The sequence below is a fragment of the Porites lutea genome, chromosome 2 (genome assembly GCF_958299795.1).
Source record: "Porites lutea chromosome 2, jaPorLute2.1, whole genome shotgun sequence".
NCBI lineage: Eukaryota > Metazoa > Cnidaria > Anthozoa > Scleractinia > Poritidae > Porites > Porites lutea.
In genome coordinates, this window is record NC_133202.1 from 15,938,022 (window position 1) to 15,954,385 (window position 16,364).

Here is a 16,364-nt window from a genome sequence, read left to right on the forward strand (position 1 = left end):
TGGTGGGCGACTGGGTTATTTTGTTTGGAAATAATTTGTTTTCCAAGCTAATCTACTGTGATCGAACATGATTGCTATTTTTGGATGTACATATAAGACTATTAACTCGATATAAAATTTGTTTCACTCTTGGACTGTCAAATTATTTTTCTCTAAAATCACTTAGCCTTTGCCTCAAAGTCACATGAATGTGCCTTAAAGTTAACTTATTTAAGGATTACAGGTTTATTGTTTGATTTAAATTATGAATTTAGTACCGGGAGCTTCGCTTTTAGTCCTGGCTAAATCTATGTATTAGTACATAATCGTTACTATGGTAATCAATACACTAGAATAATAATAATAATAATAATGATCAATCCTTATTCAGGAAGCCTACTTCACTAACGTTTCCGGCTTTGATAGGTCACTCATCAACTCACTCAGTTCTATGTAGAACCAGGCTCTCTTCAACAGTGGAAAGATCAGAGCACAATTTGCGAATCTAATATGGCAACATATTCAAGAAAAAAAATAGTCATCTCTTACTTACCGCTGATCAGATTGTCAGCCACGTTCTTGAGCTCCACCTTCTCCAAAGCTTGTTTTAATTTCCCAACAGTAGCTTCTGTTCCATTCTGACGCATCCACCGTACAAGAAGCTCTACGCAACATTCCTTATAACTGTACAATTTTTGCTTTTCGATGATATCAATAACGCTTTGAACGAAACCTAGTTCTCTAGCAAGGTCTACCCATTTAAGGCCAATCTGTTCCGGTAGACGATTTTCGTGTATATCACTCACTGTCAGCTGATGACTCGGATCTTGGCCCCTCTGGACGGGATAATCTGTAACAAATCAAGAGAGAATGAGCTAAGAGAGTGAATCCCTATACCCTATGATAATTTGCTGCGGAGGTAATTTTTGTCTGCTATTTCCGTGACCTGCGTGTATGACAGCCGTTACAGCAATTAGCGCGCCATAGGTTTAAGTTGTTGACATCTTTTTCATCAGCGCGTTCCCATCATTATTTAGGAATGAATTTCATTTAGAAAGGATTGCAACCACATTTAAGATTGAGATTTTCTATCGGTGGGTCCGGCGCTTACAGTTTTAACCACTCACCCGGTATTCACTTTCAAATTCATCAGCTTTTTTGTTTATACCAGCCCAGTATACGTCTCTAATTCATAATCTTAGCTGTTTTAAGATCTGCGTTAAGACATTTCCTTATTCATTAATTTAAATATCAATTAAATTTCAAAGCCTATTATGCCATCAGAAAACAGTAGTTATTGATGAGGTAGACAAATTCAAATCTTTCCTTTCTTACTTAACGTAGTCACGCAAAAATTGAAAAAATATTTTAATCAAATATCCACGGTAGTTGATTGTGTATCAAAACTAAACACTAGACGGCGACTAGGAGATTTGGATCTAATATATTATTTTCTTTTCTCTTTTCCTTAAGCTTGCCTCGAATGGCTTGAAGCTACCTGAGCGAGGTTCTCAAGCATTGTGTGACTCAAGTTCCGTTTACGTTTAGCTTACAAGCAAGCTCTCCCTCCTTTCCCTCGCCGACTCGTCTGCTGTCAACAAGAAATCTATGAGTAAATCTTCCATCTGAGCATTTTTATTGAGTAAGGAATTTTGTTCCAAATCTAGGTTCTAATTCTTCTGAAAGACGTTCTGTACTTATAAATCGAACCTGTGTTAAGGGGCTGTTTATATAAGGTGAGCAAACTTTACCAGTACCAGCTATACCGGTATCGCTATCGAATCCCGTACAACCCTGATTTTTTTCAGGGTTTCTCTTAGTAAGTGCCAATAATACGTCTGAAACGGCGATGGTCTTCTTTAAGTTTAATTTAAGTTCTTTTAGTTGAGAAATTATTTTTCCTTACCTTTGAAAGCACCCATCTTGTGTACCTCATCGTCAGAATCCGAAATTTCTTTTCCTGAACCAGAGGATGATGTTTCACCATCAGCAGAATACCCTGTTCCTGTGATATTATCTTCCCAAATTTGATTTAAGTCCTTGTCAGCAGAACGTTCTGTCACTGATGAGAAGAAAACATAAAATGACTACAACGGCAACCGAGAGAAGAGCTGCAATAAGGTGTAACTTATGATAAATTCGAGAATATTTAGACAGGTACAATAATTTTCCTACAGTTGAACTTCTACTACATACGCCCACCTGGCTACAATGGCTACTTCTTAACGTAAGACAATTTTTTGTTGTTGTTGTTGTTGTTGAGGCGAACAGTTCACAGACTACACTGACTATTATTGCCCCCGGACGGATAGAAGGCGAAATCCCGAGGAGGCATCCTAGTAGTTCGAGCGTATATATAGAAAAGTACTTACAGTTGAAATATACAGTCAGTAAACCAGACAAAAATCTCGCTTTGCTTTATCAGGGGCCGTATGAAATCGTTGTGTAGTGATGTCGTTTCTATTGTTTACGCCCGCAAAGTAAAACAGAGTTAGGATGACTTAAAACAGAAAATCCCTGAAGGGACCGATTTTTATTTTGTGAAACTTATTGTACAGTCATACTTCTATACTCTTTTACGTTACGTGTTACCAGGGACATGCCGTGGAGCAGCTGTTTTGAAATTTATGGACCAAAAGACACTTGTTAAGCGCAGATGAAGTTATAAGGTAAGTATAACTGTGTATATTTATAAACACTTGGAGAGTTTGCCAGACACGAGTTTATCATTCACAAATCTTTGATTGGAAACAATTTGCCAGACACTCTTTCTCTCTCTTTAAGGGGTTAAGACTCACTCCACAAACAAGCAAGACGATGGACGATTACAGAAATTAGCCGACGATTAAATTCTGTGTTGACGTATTCCCTGCTCACAGATGTCCTTCTATAAAGTTTTAAAGCATTGTCTTTAGATAAAAAATGACTAGAACGCGCGAGCGTGAATTTATCAAACCTTCTAATTTCTAGGGCTTACTTTCCGGCTAATAAAATGAACTGTATGTAAAAAGTGAAGAGCAATAGCGAAAAATTCCAACTTTTAATCAGATCGTTTCTTATGGTTTAGAATAAAATGTTCTCGACACTGGGAATGTTTTGATCAAAGCTGAGTAAATCGCACTGAATCAGTGCATGGAACCTTGCGTCCCCTGTTTTTACTCACACCTATAGTATGGAATATGTGACAAAATCTTCATCATGAATCGGTATATATCGGTATAATATTACTGGACTTGGAACAATTGACCTCTGACACGAGTTTCACATTAGAATGAGTCCTTGTGATTATTAAGTTTCTGAACAATAATAATTATTACTAGTGAACAGAAAGTGACTGTCTGTCAGTGGTTTATAAAAAATGTCATACAATTCAGAATGCCTTGTCCTAATATTGCAAGTCATCAGCAAAAATTATTTCTTCGTAGATGAAAAATTGGTTTCAAGCAAGAGTGAATAAAATTACTAATAATTATTTAGATATCTGGCATCTGATTAGACTGTAAATTTACAAAGTATGTCCGACACAACTAGTTACCATTAGTAAAACAAGCATTACATCTAGATCATTGGGTAGCTTGAAATAAATATTTAACATTATAAGTAAAATCTATAATTTTATAATATGAGATTAAAAGTTGTTTTACTTGTGCAGCTGTAGAATATTTTACAAGGAAATAGTAATTTGGATAATAAAACATATTTCAAAGACATCAAATGTTTAGTGCTGTAACCTTTACTTGTATGCTAAGTTTTATTCTTGCTTAACTGGCAACTCAACTGGGGTCTTTAAAATCTAAAGTGACGGCCTTAAGTGAGTTTGGTGCACTGTAAAGTGTATACTAGTTAGAATATTGTTGTACTTAATTCCCCTAGGATCTGTACATTGTACTACAAGATCATGCAGGATCTTTGAAGGGGACCCTCAAAGATCCTTGCAGGGACGCTGTGAATCTTTGAAGGGACCTCAAGGATCTTTTCAGGGAACTCAAGGATCTTTGCAGGGACCCTGAGGATCTTTGCAGGAATTTGGGGATCTTTGCAGAGACCTTGAGGATCTTTACAGGGACCTTGAGGATCTTTGCAGGGAATTCGAGGATCTTTGCAGAGACCTTGAGGATCTTTGCAGGGACCTCAAGGATCTTTACAGGGACGTTGAGGATCTTTGTAGGAACCTCGAGGATCTTTGCAGAGAGCTTGAGGATCTTTGCAGGGACCTCAGGGATCTTTGCAAGGTCGTTGAGGATCCTTGCAGTAGGAATTTAAAAAGATCTTTGAGGATCCTTAAGAATCTTTGCAGGTACCTTGAGGATCTTTGAAAGATTGTACAAGATCCTTTAAGAGATCTTTATTAAGATCCTGATAAGATCCTTAGAATATCCCTAAGGACTTTCTTTAACAACTTTATTGGGTTTCATTACTATGCAAAATTACATTAAAAGCTTTTACAAAGAGAAAAAAACGCTATTCACAACCAAAGGGGCAAGCACGAATGGGACTAAAGGACCCATGTGAGGTGCCGCCCGAGAAACTTAAAAGGGGAAAAAATGAAGATCTTTAAAAAAGCCGTAAATACACAAATATATCAGCATAATATATGAGTATCAAAAGGGAATATTAGGTGTGCGCTATGAGCGATGGCATGCGCAAGATCTTACAGGTAACTTAGTGTACCGGCGTTGCACGTCAAATGTTGTTTGCAGAAGGCTTGTCAAAGTTTGTTTCAAAACGTTTTGAAAGTCGTCGATACTAGAGAAAGTGCTTTTAGGCGCAATTAGAAGTTAAATTCCATAATTTGACCATCCTATTAAAGTAAGAAGCCTGAAATGTGGAAGTATTGCAAAAGGGAATTTTTAAGTTGAAGGAATTACTTTGCCTAGTGCGGCCATGAGTTACAAAAGAACCGAAGTTATGTACGTTTAGATCTGTTTGCCCATACAAGCATTTGTATTTGCCAGTCCTACTGCCTAGGAAAGCTCTGTCATAATTACAAAACAGCTTAGGGTTATCTTTAAAACTAGACGCGGTATTGGCTAAGTACTGTCGATGTTTCGTTCAGACAAGTAACTTAGTTTGATGACTTAGCGACCGGCGCATTTGCTTGCGCTCGGGCGTTTTATTTTTCCTATATTGTTTTAAGGCAGCGTAATTCTTCCGGATCAAGTGACGCTCTTCGGCGTCTATCCAAGGTGGATGATTTGTATCACGCACAAGCACGAGAATTGATTAAAAATTGTGAGTTAAACCTCTATGTATCACGCGATGGGCTGTCTCACTGTACCAAAATTACCATATCTCGGTGAGCATTCAGAAGTCAGCCAAGCGCGGTCATTGCACGCGTGCTGAACAAGAATGCTGTATAATGACAGACTAGAAACAATAGACAACTCCCAAAGCACAAACTCAGCCAAAACGCTAAAAACCTTCAATGTTTACTCAAGTTTGGGCTTATAGAAGATAATGTCACAGTTTTTCAATGACCATGAAATTCAGAGTCCGGGTAGTTAGTTAATTGTGGCCCTGAAAAAATTTGAAGGAAAAAAAACTACGAATTTTTAAAAAAATTCTTTTTTCGTGAGAAGGACTCTTAAACGCTAACCAACGTCAACAAATAGCGAAAACTATCATTTCTATATGTTTGATTTGCTCGAGAACAACTAGCTTGACATTTTCCCTCTCTAAGTCTGAGCGCTCGAAGCTCTGATGTCTGCTTTCACAGCCACTAGAACTCCGCCGCCAATGCGATCTTCTCTATCTCTCCGAAAGATGGAATAATCCAGGAGAGTGTCGCTTGAATCCTCTAAGGTTTTTCACCAGGGATTACCGCCCACTTTTTGAATGCAGTTGACTAAGCAATCGAAAAATGAATATTTCTTTTGATTGAAGACCATCTTAGATTAGCATAACTCCAGGGATAACTTAACCGCAGTATTAGTTACGTAGAAACGACAGAACAGGATTTGGCGAACACAGATTTAAGGATTTCAACTCAAAGAAATATTACTAAAGCCCTACTAAATATACGTTGTAAGCTAAGATCTCGCCTTTCTTGGGTTGTATGAAGAATCATCGTTCTAAAAATTCCACCGTATCGTTATCTTCCTTGAAAATTACACAGGGAAGAAATATGCGTGTATTCAAAGCTACGCGGGAAACCAGCAGGAGCCTCTGCGCGCGAGGAGAGCGCCTATATCAGGTGGTTTTACCACGTGATACATAACAACACGTCATTCAGTTGTTTGAAATAATGGCGGCCGAATGTGCGTCTCTCGTCTCGAAAGATCTGTTCATTTATAGACGCCAATGTATAATTGTATTGCAACTCTGGGGATTGTTTAAGCACATACGTTTTGTGTTAATCGCGAATAAGACATGTCCATGGATTGCCACTGACTGGGATTTATCTCTTGATGAACGGAATTTCAACGCTGGCTGGTAGCCTCCTTCTCGATAAGCTAAAAGGGACTGTGACACGCTTCTGCGCATGTGCGGCATTTTGATTTCTGGTCTGGCGACCCTGAGGGGCCTGAGAAAGCTATAATATCGGTATTGAAGAGCTATTTGGTCCATTTTGGAAGTTTTAAACTTCATATTTTGTATTTCCATGCCAGCGTTGTCGAGAAATTCGAGGTCATTGAGGAGCAGTGCACTAAGCCATATTCGTTGTTGTCAGTGTAGCTACAAACGGATCAAATGTGACGTTTAATGTGGTCAACTGGCTTTCATTTCTCTCTAATGATATTCTCCTGTCAACGATCTACCTATACCGGATAGTTTTTAAATGGTAAATTTAGAATGAAAGTTGAAAACTGGTTTCCTCGATCCGGCCACGGACTTACTAATGGGACGCAGCGGCGAGTGAAGAGACTTTCGATCGTCTGCAAAAGTTTAATTTACTCTCTCGTGTGTGAAATCAGAAAGAGAAAACTCAGCAATATTTATTGTGCAGGAAGTCTTGTGAGGCTTAAGGAAAGAATCCGTCGAACATGAAGAGTTTTAACAGACATTCGATTTACGACTCCGATCTGTAGTTATACCAAAAAAAAGTACGCAATAGGCCACGCGATCTTCATCGATGTGGTACGTTGGTCATCGGTCAGGCGCTATTTGCAGGTCTTTCAAAGAGCGAACAGAGCCTGGGATAGAGATTTCAGTAAAAGTTTGCTTACAAATTTTGTTTGCTGATCGGAGGCTGGTTTGCCAGTGTGGGTACGTAGAAATTCGTAGAATTACTCGTCGGGAAATGTTTGTTTCAAAGCAGGACAGGGTTTTAAATTTTATTCTTATCGGTAGGAGTATATATCTGAGGAAAAGCAGCGAGTAAATATAAATTACGGGGATATATAAACTCGAACTACACGTCTCGAAAACTCCCGCGTGGCAAACGATGAGTTTGAATTCGGGTTAGATACATTACGCCGGCACAATTTTGGGAATAATGCTATAGTCGCAGCATCGAGCATAATGCAGGCATAGTGGCATTTTTTTTTCAGCATAAAGAGAATGATAATGAAAAAAATATATATTTCCATAAATTTTCCTTCCAAGTACTTTTAGTGAAGATTAACATATTCAAAGGCTTGATTGCTACTTTCAATGTCTTGTTACTCCGTTGCATGATTTTGTTAGGCTGCTAAGATTGGCTAAGATTGAATGTTTCAAGTACGCAAAATGTTTCACTAGACAATGCTTTCCAATCCGAAGCCTTACATATAACACCCAAGAGACACAGATTAATTATTTGTTGGCAGAAGCTGTTATTTTGTCATCTACCAGCAATTTCTTCCGTACCATTGCCGCGCTTAACGAAAACATACACCTCAAGAAAAAAATGAATCTAACGTTTACGTTTTTTGCCTCCGTCATTCACTCTAACGGACCTCTCAGGAAACACAAGCTTTTTCAGCGGGTTCAAAAGAGTAGTATAGGAAATGCTGCCATCTGCCTCACCTCACTTTTTCATACTGACTCATCTCACAATGTCGCTCTCTTGTTCACTCATTACGCAAAACTCGTTCGCTTCGCTCACTCGTATTGCTCCATTCGTTCACAAGATCGCTCCATTGTTCGAAGATTCAGTATGAAAAAGTGAGGTGAGGCAGATGTCAGCATTTCCTATACTACACTCCTAAATGTGCTTAGCACTGTGCTTAGCAGTATCCACTCTCTACTCACTCTACACTCTCAACTCCCCCCCCCCTACTATATGATTAGATAAAAATTGAATTAAAGAAAAAAATATAACAAAATAGAAATGGGTTTTAAAACGAAAAGCAAAGAAACAAGTCAAAAAAATATTTGTAATCCATTCAAAGTAGGAGGATTGATATTTGATAGTGAAGATGATTACCAATTATTCAAAGATATTGATAGAAATATCTCACAAACAGTTAAATCAGTGGAATATGGCGACATTGATTTAAAAGAAATTTTTAATAAAGTTAAAAAAATCAATGTAAAAGAATGTTATTATGATGCAAGGGAAGAAATGGATGGATTGTTTAGTAATGCAACGGAATTATTATGTTATGAAGGAACAAGATTTAATACTGATTATAAAGTTGGTTGTTGTTTTTTTGATAAGATTAATATCAAAGAATATAGTGATAGTGATAGTGATAGTGATAGTGATGATGATTTCTAAACTTATAACATTTTTTGTTACAAGTTTTAAAATGATTTAAAATAATAAAATATTAAATTAATAAATGGATAATTATTTTCAAAAAATTTTTTCAATTCATTTTCCTGGGAAAAAAGTTTATATAGCAAATACTTGTTTATCAATATATGATAAAATGGAATATATTAAAAATGATAAAGATCATAAATTATATTTGTTACTCAAAGAATATCCAAATCCAGAAATTAGAGTTGAGTGTTGTAATAAAAAGTCAGTAGCTTTGAAATATAGAAAAGATAATTATAAAATACTAAATGTTAATGTTTTACCTTATAATTATAAAGCTAATATATAGAATGAATAGAATATTATCATTTTTGTTTAATTTAAACATTTATTTATTTATTCTAAATTTATTATATAATCAACTAATAAAAAATGGAACCAAGATCGAGAGAAACTACTCCTACAAAAGAGGATTTGGATTTTATAGTTGATGATGGTTATAAACATGATGAGGATCCAGATTATATTCCAAAAGAAAAATATGTTGTTACAGGATCAGAGTTTAAGAGATTAACCAGAAATGCTAAAAAGCTTGGTGCTGAATCGCTTGATTATTCAACCCGAAAAAATAACAAATACATGGCAACACTTCCAGGTGGAAAGAAAGTTCACTTTGGTTCACCAAAATATCCAGACTACACTATTCACAAAGATAAAGATCGACGAGATAAATATCTTTCTAGAGCTACAAAGATTAAAAATAAACAGGGGGAGTTAACTTATAATAATCCAGAATCATCAAACTATTGGAGTGTTAATCTTCTCTGGCCTAAAAAATAAAATTGATTTATGATTTAAAGATTAACTAAATATTAATAAAATGCAGTTGTCAAGTTACGAAAATCTTACTCCAGAGAATATTATCTTTAAAGAACCTAAAGAGTACAAAGTAAAAGATAGTAAAATCAAATACAAACGTAGTCCAATTGAAGTTAAATATCAAAACGGAAAGAAAGGTCCACTTGTAATCGAAACACCAGTTCTTTTCTCTTTTGGTGTAAATGAAAAGAAAAACCAAGAAACAAATAAGTTAGTAGGTTATAGTATACCAGTGTGTCTTTGGTCTAAAGATAGTGAACCTAGTAATAAAGAAAAAGCATTTTTTGATGTTATTAATAATATAACAACTACCTCTCAGCAATATTTAGAGAGTGAATATGGACCGGATCTAGCATCATCTCTATCTTCACCATTTTATTACAAACAGGAAGAATATACTGATAAAAAAGGAAAGAAGAAAACAAGAATAGACCCTGCATCAGCGCCAATTCTTTATGCAAAACTTATTTACTCTGAAAAATCAAAGAAAATTCTTTCACTATTTAAAACAAAAGGAAAGAAGGATTTAAATCCTTTCAAATATATCAATCAATATTGCAATGTTAATGCACTCAGTGAACAGTTCTCTAGACACTGTTGTAGCGTGTGGGTGGACTGAGCCCTCTCTTGGTTGGTAGGAATACAGAAAAATAAAAACGTTTTTTCAACGTTTCTGCCTGTGAAATGTTGCTATTCAGTATTCTCCTATATCAGAAACTCATAAGGGGTTGAAACGTGTAACTCTCATATGTTTGCTTTGTCCGATGGTCGTGATTATTCATTTTCAAAAGCACCATATTTGGAACGAGAAGAAGAGACAACTGACCAATCAAACTTCGTAAACAACGTGACGTAATTTTACTTCAGGTTCCCGCGCCCGCTTGAAAAAATGGCCGACAAACGGGGGAAAAACTCCCGTAAGCCGAGAAAGCTTTCAGAGGTTGAAACCAGGAATCTTACCGAACTACTGATCAGGATATTATTGCCTTACCACTTGGGCCAAACGTAACATTATGAAACCCATTGACGTCCTCGCAACTTCTTGAAGTTGTCACTTCAAAAAACGATGCCTCGTTGACCCTCTGCACAGTAAACTTATACTGCAAATAGGCTTTTAAAATTCTTATATTACTAATCTAGAATAAACAGTAAAAAATATTTTCGAATAAAATTCATTAGCTGCGTATCGAAAAAAGACTGAACCTGACATCTTCACAAAACGTGATGCATGTAAGTAATGTGAGAAGCATTTTAAGCTTAAATTCAGCTTGGATGTTGTGGTCACGATCCTGTTTTGAGCTAATTTCGCTGATTTCATGAATGAACAAAGTCAAAACAATAGACAGAGAAGGCGTTTCTTGAAAATCTTTATTCAAAATGCAAAATGTTAATCCAGTTTAAAGCAATTCAGGAAACACTATCTGTGGATCCGTTCACGCGAGTGAAATCAACTGAGCACATGGCAAAATTCAGCACAAAATCCATCTCAAATCGGGGCACATTTTGTAATTTTTCGTTAGCTCCGAAAAGAAAAAAATTTAAAACGTCGATGAAAAAATTAAAAATACATAAATTCCCTTTCAAAAACGTAATTGTCTTGGCCATAGAGTGCAAAAAAATGTACCTCAAAATTCAGCAAAAGCTTCGCTGCCTTGGTTGCATTTCAAAACAGACCATGCGCTCCGCAGTGAAGAAAACAAGGTTGAATTCCTCGAAAGACGATTTCTTGATGAAAAGCTTCCCTTCCTCCACAAAAAGAAAGCTGAGCATTCTTTTGAACTTTCTCTTTCCATTTTTTGTCTTTTAATGGTGTATTCTTAACCTTGAAATGCCGAACTCTTGTCTTAAAACATCTGCATGGTGATCGCGCGGCAGCCATTTCTTTGACAATGGATATCCGTCACTAAGGTTTCCAAATATGGTAAAAGTGAATATTCACGAGCATTGAACGCGAGTTACACGTTTCAACCCCTTATGGGTTTCTGCCTATATACACTGCTATTTAAGTTCTAGTATTTCTCAATTTTTTTCTAATATTCCTGAGATTTTCTAAAATTCTTTTTCGTGTCTAAAATTTCCAAAACAATTCCTGCGGAATTATGTAGCTAAGCCTATTTTAAGTTGACTTGTCTTCGACGAAACAGGCAAATAAAGGAGACCGGTAGAGTTTCAATGCAACCTGGCTCGAATTGTGCATTGCCAAACCTAGCCTTGCTTGATAAGTGTACCCACGTGACAAGCTGAATGTAAACAAACAGCTCGAGCAGACAAAAAACAGCCTTCAAGTTATTTCTATTATTGTTATTGTCATTCTGTTTTTTTTGATAAAGATATTGCTGCGATGAGTTTGTTGAATGTTTAGTGCTCTTCGTAAGGACCCAGAAAATTTACATGGGACTCAATCAACTATGTGAACAAACAATTTGAGATGACAATATCGTAAATTATATATCATTGCAGTCTTTCTTCACGCAAATTAGTCCCGTAAACTGCGATAAAAATCATTTGTGCGCGTATATGATCCCTAACTGATCTTCTGAATCACCTGTAGCTTTGGCATCGCCAGTTCTTCCTCTTCTTTCCCGGACACACCTGAACCCTTCTACTTGTGCTTTAACTATGCGGTCATGTCACTACCGCAAGACAACAAAGGAAGCATTCCTGTTTCTTGCACAGCCCATGACGTGACACCGCACTGGTCATTTACCCCTCCAAAGGAATAAAGTGCCATCGAAAATAAAATTATCCTGAAAACAGATCGCTTTCTAGAATTTCGAACACACCTGATGAAAAACAGAAAAAATTCCCGCGAAACGGGGGAAAGATTGGAAGGGGACTCGGTCCAGTCCCCACACTCTTCAAGTCCAAAATGGCGGCCCAGCTAACTTGATGTAATAACAAGTGCATCATCTCAATGCAAGGCTTTGTTTGGGTTATTTTCTTTATAAAAGCAAAACAAGCTTTTTGTTATCCAGCTCTCCTAACCGTGTATGGATGGTTTCATTTTTTCAGCTCTAAAGGACTCGGAAAATCACAGTTCACCTCGATACTGCTCACTGAAGCTCGTATATGTCTGTGTAATCTACGTATGTATGGTCATGCTCCTTTGCTGATGGGTATTTAAAACAACTATTCAGGCTATTACAAGGTCAGACGAAGATTATATGTTAACGAACCTTTTGATAAGCTAAATTTATCTTGTAAAAATATAAAAAATGGGCCTGACAAAATATGGAGACTTTCCATGCTTGGAGTAATGCTTAGAAATATGACGTGAAACTGACTATAAATCAAAGAAAAATTTAAGAATCTCGTAAAAATATTTTTATATGTACATCAGAACATCATCATTTGTGTTCTATGGTGGTTACTAGGTTTTCAAAGAATAAAATCACCTTTGTCTTGCTCAATTATGTGTTTGTTGCGCTAACCAGAGGCCCGCTTTAGATCAATTTTGAGGTAAGAATCGGTGTATTTCTAAACAACGAAACTGATTTGGCTTTGACAATTCATTTTCACTTACCAAATACAGAATAAGGGCTTCTTGTCAACAATTTGGTTTGTTTATGGCCTGAATTAGGCTCAAAATTCCATTTTGCATCGCCTTAGAGGGGCATGAAATGTTTGTTCCAAAAATTCAATAAACCATAATGAGCCAAATTTTTCTCAACTGATTTTGATAACTGGGTGACTAAAGTAAACAGTGGTATAGGTTTGGAAGTCATGCAAGAAGGCAGGTGAATATAGTGAAATTTTGAAAAATGGCTATTTTGGGTTGTAATTTTAACATCAATTTTGGCCAAACTCTAGCCCCAGGGTCCTCTCTGTGGAATACCTTGAGGACAAATTTACATGCATGAACTGAAAGCTCTATTATAGTAGAGTTCATGGTCAAATTCATTTGGCAGCAGAATTTACCAGTGGTTCTTATCACACTTTCAAAATGCCCCCTGGAAGGCTGGATTTTTAGTGCTCAAAGGGCAAATAATGAGACCCCCCCTGTAACTCCAAAACCAAAACTCAGAGAAGTGAGACAAAGTGGCTTTTGAAATATCTCATTATACCCAACTTCTGTGCCAAGTTTCAGCCAAATCGGTTGACCACAACATTTGGCCCCTGGAACACTTTCTCAGACAATGACACTTAAAAGCACCTTTCAAATTACCGAAAACATGCTGCAAAATAGAAAGTGGGACTTCGGGTAACTGACACATTCATTCATTTAAGAACGCCTGTTTGGAAAAAAATTTATGATTGCTGAGAAGAATGATTGATTGCTGAAAGAATTTTTACGTTCTTGGTTACTCTTGGCTTACTGGCTTTGACTCTTATTTCTTCGAAGGCCTCTGGTAGACCTATCACTGCTAGCAGAGCTTTGGTACCACCCCTTCTGTAAACTCTTGGCTTACTTTCTCAGACAATGACACTTAAAAGCACCTTTCAAATTACCGAAAACATGCTGCAAAATAGAAAGTGGGACTTCGGGTGAAAGAATTGCTGAAAGAATTTTTACGTTCTTGGTTACTCTTGGCTTACTGGCTTTGACTCCTATTTCTTCGAAGGCCTCTGGTAGACCTATCACTGCTAGCAGAGCTTTGGTACCACCCCTTCTGTAAACTCTTGGCTTACTTTCTCAGACAATGACACTTAAAAGCACCTTTCAAATTACCGAAAACATGCTGCAAAATAGAAAGTGGGACTTCGGGTAACTGACACATTCATTCATTTAAGAACGCCTGTTTGGAAAAAAATTTATGATTGCTGAGAAGAATGATTGGTTGCTGAAAGAATTTTTACGTTCTTGGTTACTCTTGGCTTACTGGCTTTGACTCCTATTTCTTCGAAGGCCTCTGGTAGACCTATCACTGCTAGCAGAGCTTTGGTACCACCCCTTCTGTAAACGGCCTCCATTGTTGTCAAGTCAAGTCCGGCCTTTCCCCACTTCTCCTTCATGCCTTCAGAAACCGGCAGTTGATGCAGAGTTGTTTTCCGTGATCTGGCCTCCTGTGAAGACTTCATTTCTTCTACGAATGCAGCTGCCTGCTAAGAATTTTCAATGAACGTTTCAGGTGTGACTTTCAAAGGCGACTGAAATAACACCCGAGATAAGGCGGCCGTATCCTTCGCGACATCATGTGCGTCAAACGTTTCTTTGATCAGACACTCATAAAGGTCAGATAACGACTTGTTCTTGCAGGATTGCAATGGACTATCTTTCTTTTTCATTTCCTTTGAAACAATTTTTAAAGAATCCACAAGTAAAACATTGATGGAGAGAAACACTCTAAGTAAATTGTTCCTTTCAAGTGCATTTATCAGAACAGGAAAGTCAAACTTATCTCCATTATGTGCAATTAGTACAATCCTGGCTGAGTGAGAGTAGTGTTCAAGATAGGTGCAAAAATCTGTTAGACCCTGTGTGTGTGATACGGCTGCCAGTTCAGTCCCCCTCCTCATCAACGTTTTTCGGCCATTTCGAAAGTCTACGCTAATACCGTGCACCTGCGTCGCCGCCTGATTGATAATTTGACGTTCTGGGAAAAGGTTTTCAGAAAATGACTCAGTTTCCACATTTGATGGGGAGCATGAGATTTGAAGTATTTCAGACTTCCGTTCAAGCTCCGTTGTCTCTAAGTCCATTGACAAGAAGAGGTAGTTGTGTGGAGAGGTAGGTAATTCGGGTATCGTTCCGTTATTCAATTTAGGAAGGGGCTCCGTGAAATCTTTAAACTCCTCCTTAGTAAGACTTGCTTTAAGATCAGTCATAGTTGCATTAGTAACAACATAGTTTTTGTCGGTTTGCTGCAATCCAATACCGCTTTGATATGTCACTCCCTCCCGTGCTTCGACTGAATTTTTCCTTAGATTCCTTTTCTTTCGGAAGTTTCTTCTTACCCTTTTAAACTCCTTGGTCGTTTTCCTTTCGGCGTTCCGCTTCCTTTGGCTTTCCATTTTTCTAGTTTACTGTTCTGTAACAGACATACGTGACAAACCCATTTTTTTCTGCGGCAAGTGTGACATAGCTATGCTCTTCGTTGAACTGGGCGATTCCCGCTGCGGTTCGAGAGTCGCTACTTTCAGACCCTCCGTAGTGCCTGATTTTTGGGGCTTTAGAACCAACCACGCTGTTAACGCATTCATTACGCTGTGACGAGCAACCAGGGGCTAGCTTCTTTGCTGATTCCTCAGACATAAAAGGCAGAAGAGCATCTTCAAGCACCGCGCGCAGGTCTTCGCCCTTCAAATTCTTCAACCCGGGAAGATCTCCGTGCTTCTAACCTTTTGGATCTTTTTTGTAGCCACACCAGGATGCGCTCACTTATTGTGATCTCGAAATGCGTGAGGTACTATGGCGGAAAATCCTTCCATTAACAACAATGGCTGGCCCTTGTTTTGGTTAACGCAATAAGTGAAGCACCTCTGAATGTAGGATATAATATTCGGTGTCAGGCCTTTCACCTTCCCTTTTGCTGCGTATAAACGCGTTCCTAGCGCCCGACTTGCATGATTTATGTCACTCCATTTCTCGATATCGTAGGTAACTAGCGTTTTAAGATGACTTTCTGTGGCGCTGTTATCATCTCCCACGTAAGTAGTGTAAGCTACACCACTGCTCAATGCCCAGGAAAACAACTCGACAGCTACGTTAGCCTCCATGCTTTTGGAAGAGCTTTGGTGGTTTTTGCGGCAATCATGTGCGACTGCTTCCTGATTCTTTTTTTTGCGCTTCAGCGCAAACCCGACAAATCGTTTTACGAGTGGCATAGCTGATGACTTTACTGGTCTGCAAGCCTACTGCTGTTCCTACTCCTGACGAGGAATCATGACTACGGCCTCTTTTTCTCCAACCCATGTCGTACGACACACCCACTTTTACGAC

The 16,364-nt window shown here is 37.8% G+C and overlaps 1 protein-coding gene and 1 pseudogene across 1 annotated transcript in view; both read right to left on the minus strand.

Annotated features, from left to right (window-relative positions):
- LOC140925699 (uncharacterized) overlaps positions 1-2,039 on the minus strand; it is a 36,564-nt gene extending 34,525 nt beyond the window's left edge. The window contains exons 1-2 of the mRNA XM_073375598.1: positions 1,886-2,039; positions 533-829 (exon numbers count right to left, since the gene is read on the minus strand). Coding sequence (XP_073231699.1) covers positions 533-829; positions 1,886-1,901 — 313 coding nt within the window. The 5' untranslated portion in view covers positions 1,902-2,039. The remainder of the gene's footprint in view (positions 1-532; positions 830-1,885) is intronic.
- A 12,197-nt stretch (positions 2,040-14,236) lies between these two features.
- On the minus strand, positions 14,237-15,250 carry LOC140925700 (uncharacterized; annotated as a pseudogene).
- Between the last annotated feature and the right edge of the window lie 1,114 nt (positions 15,251-16,364).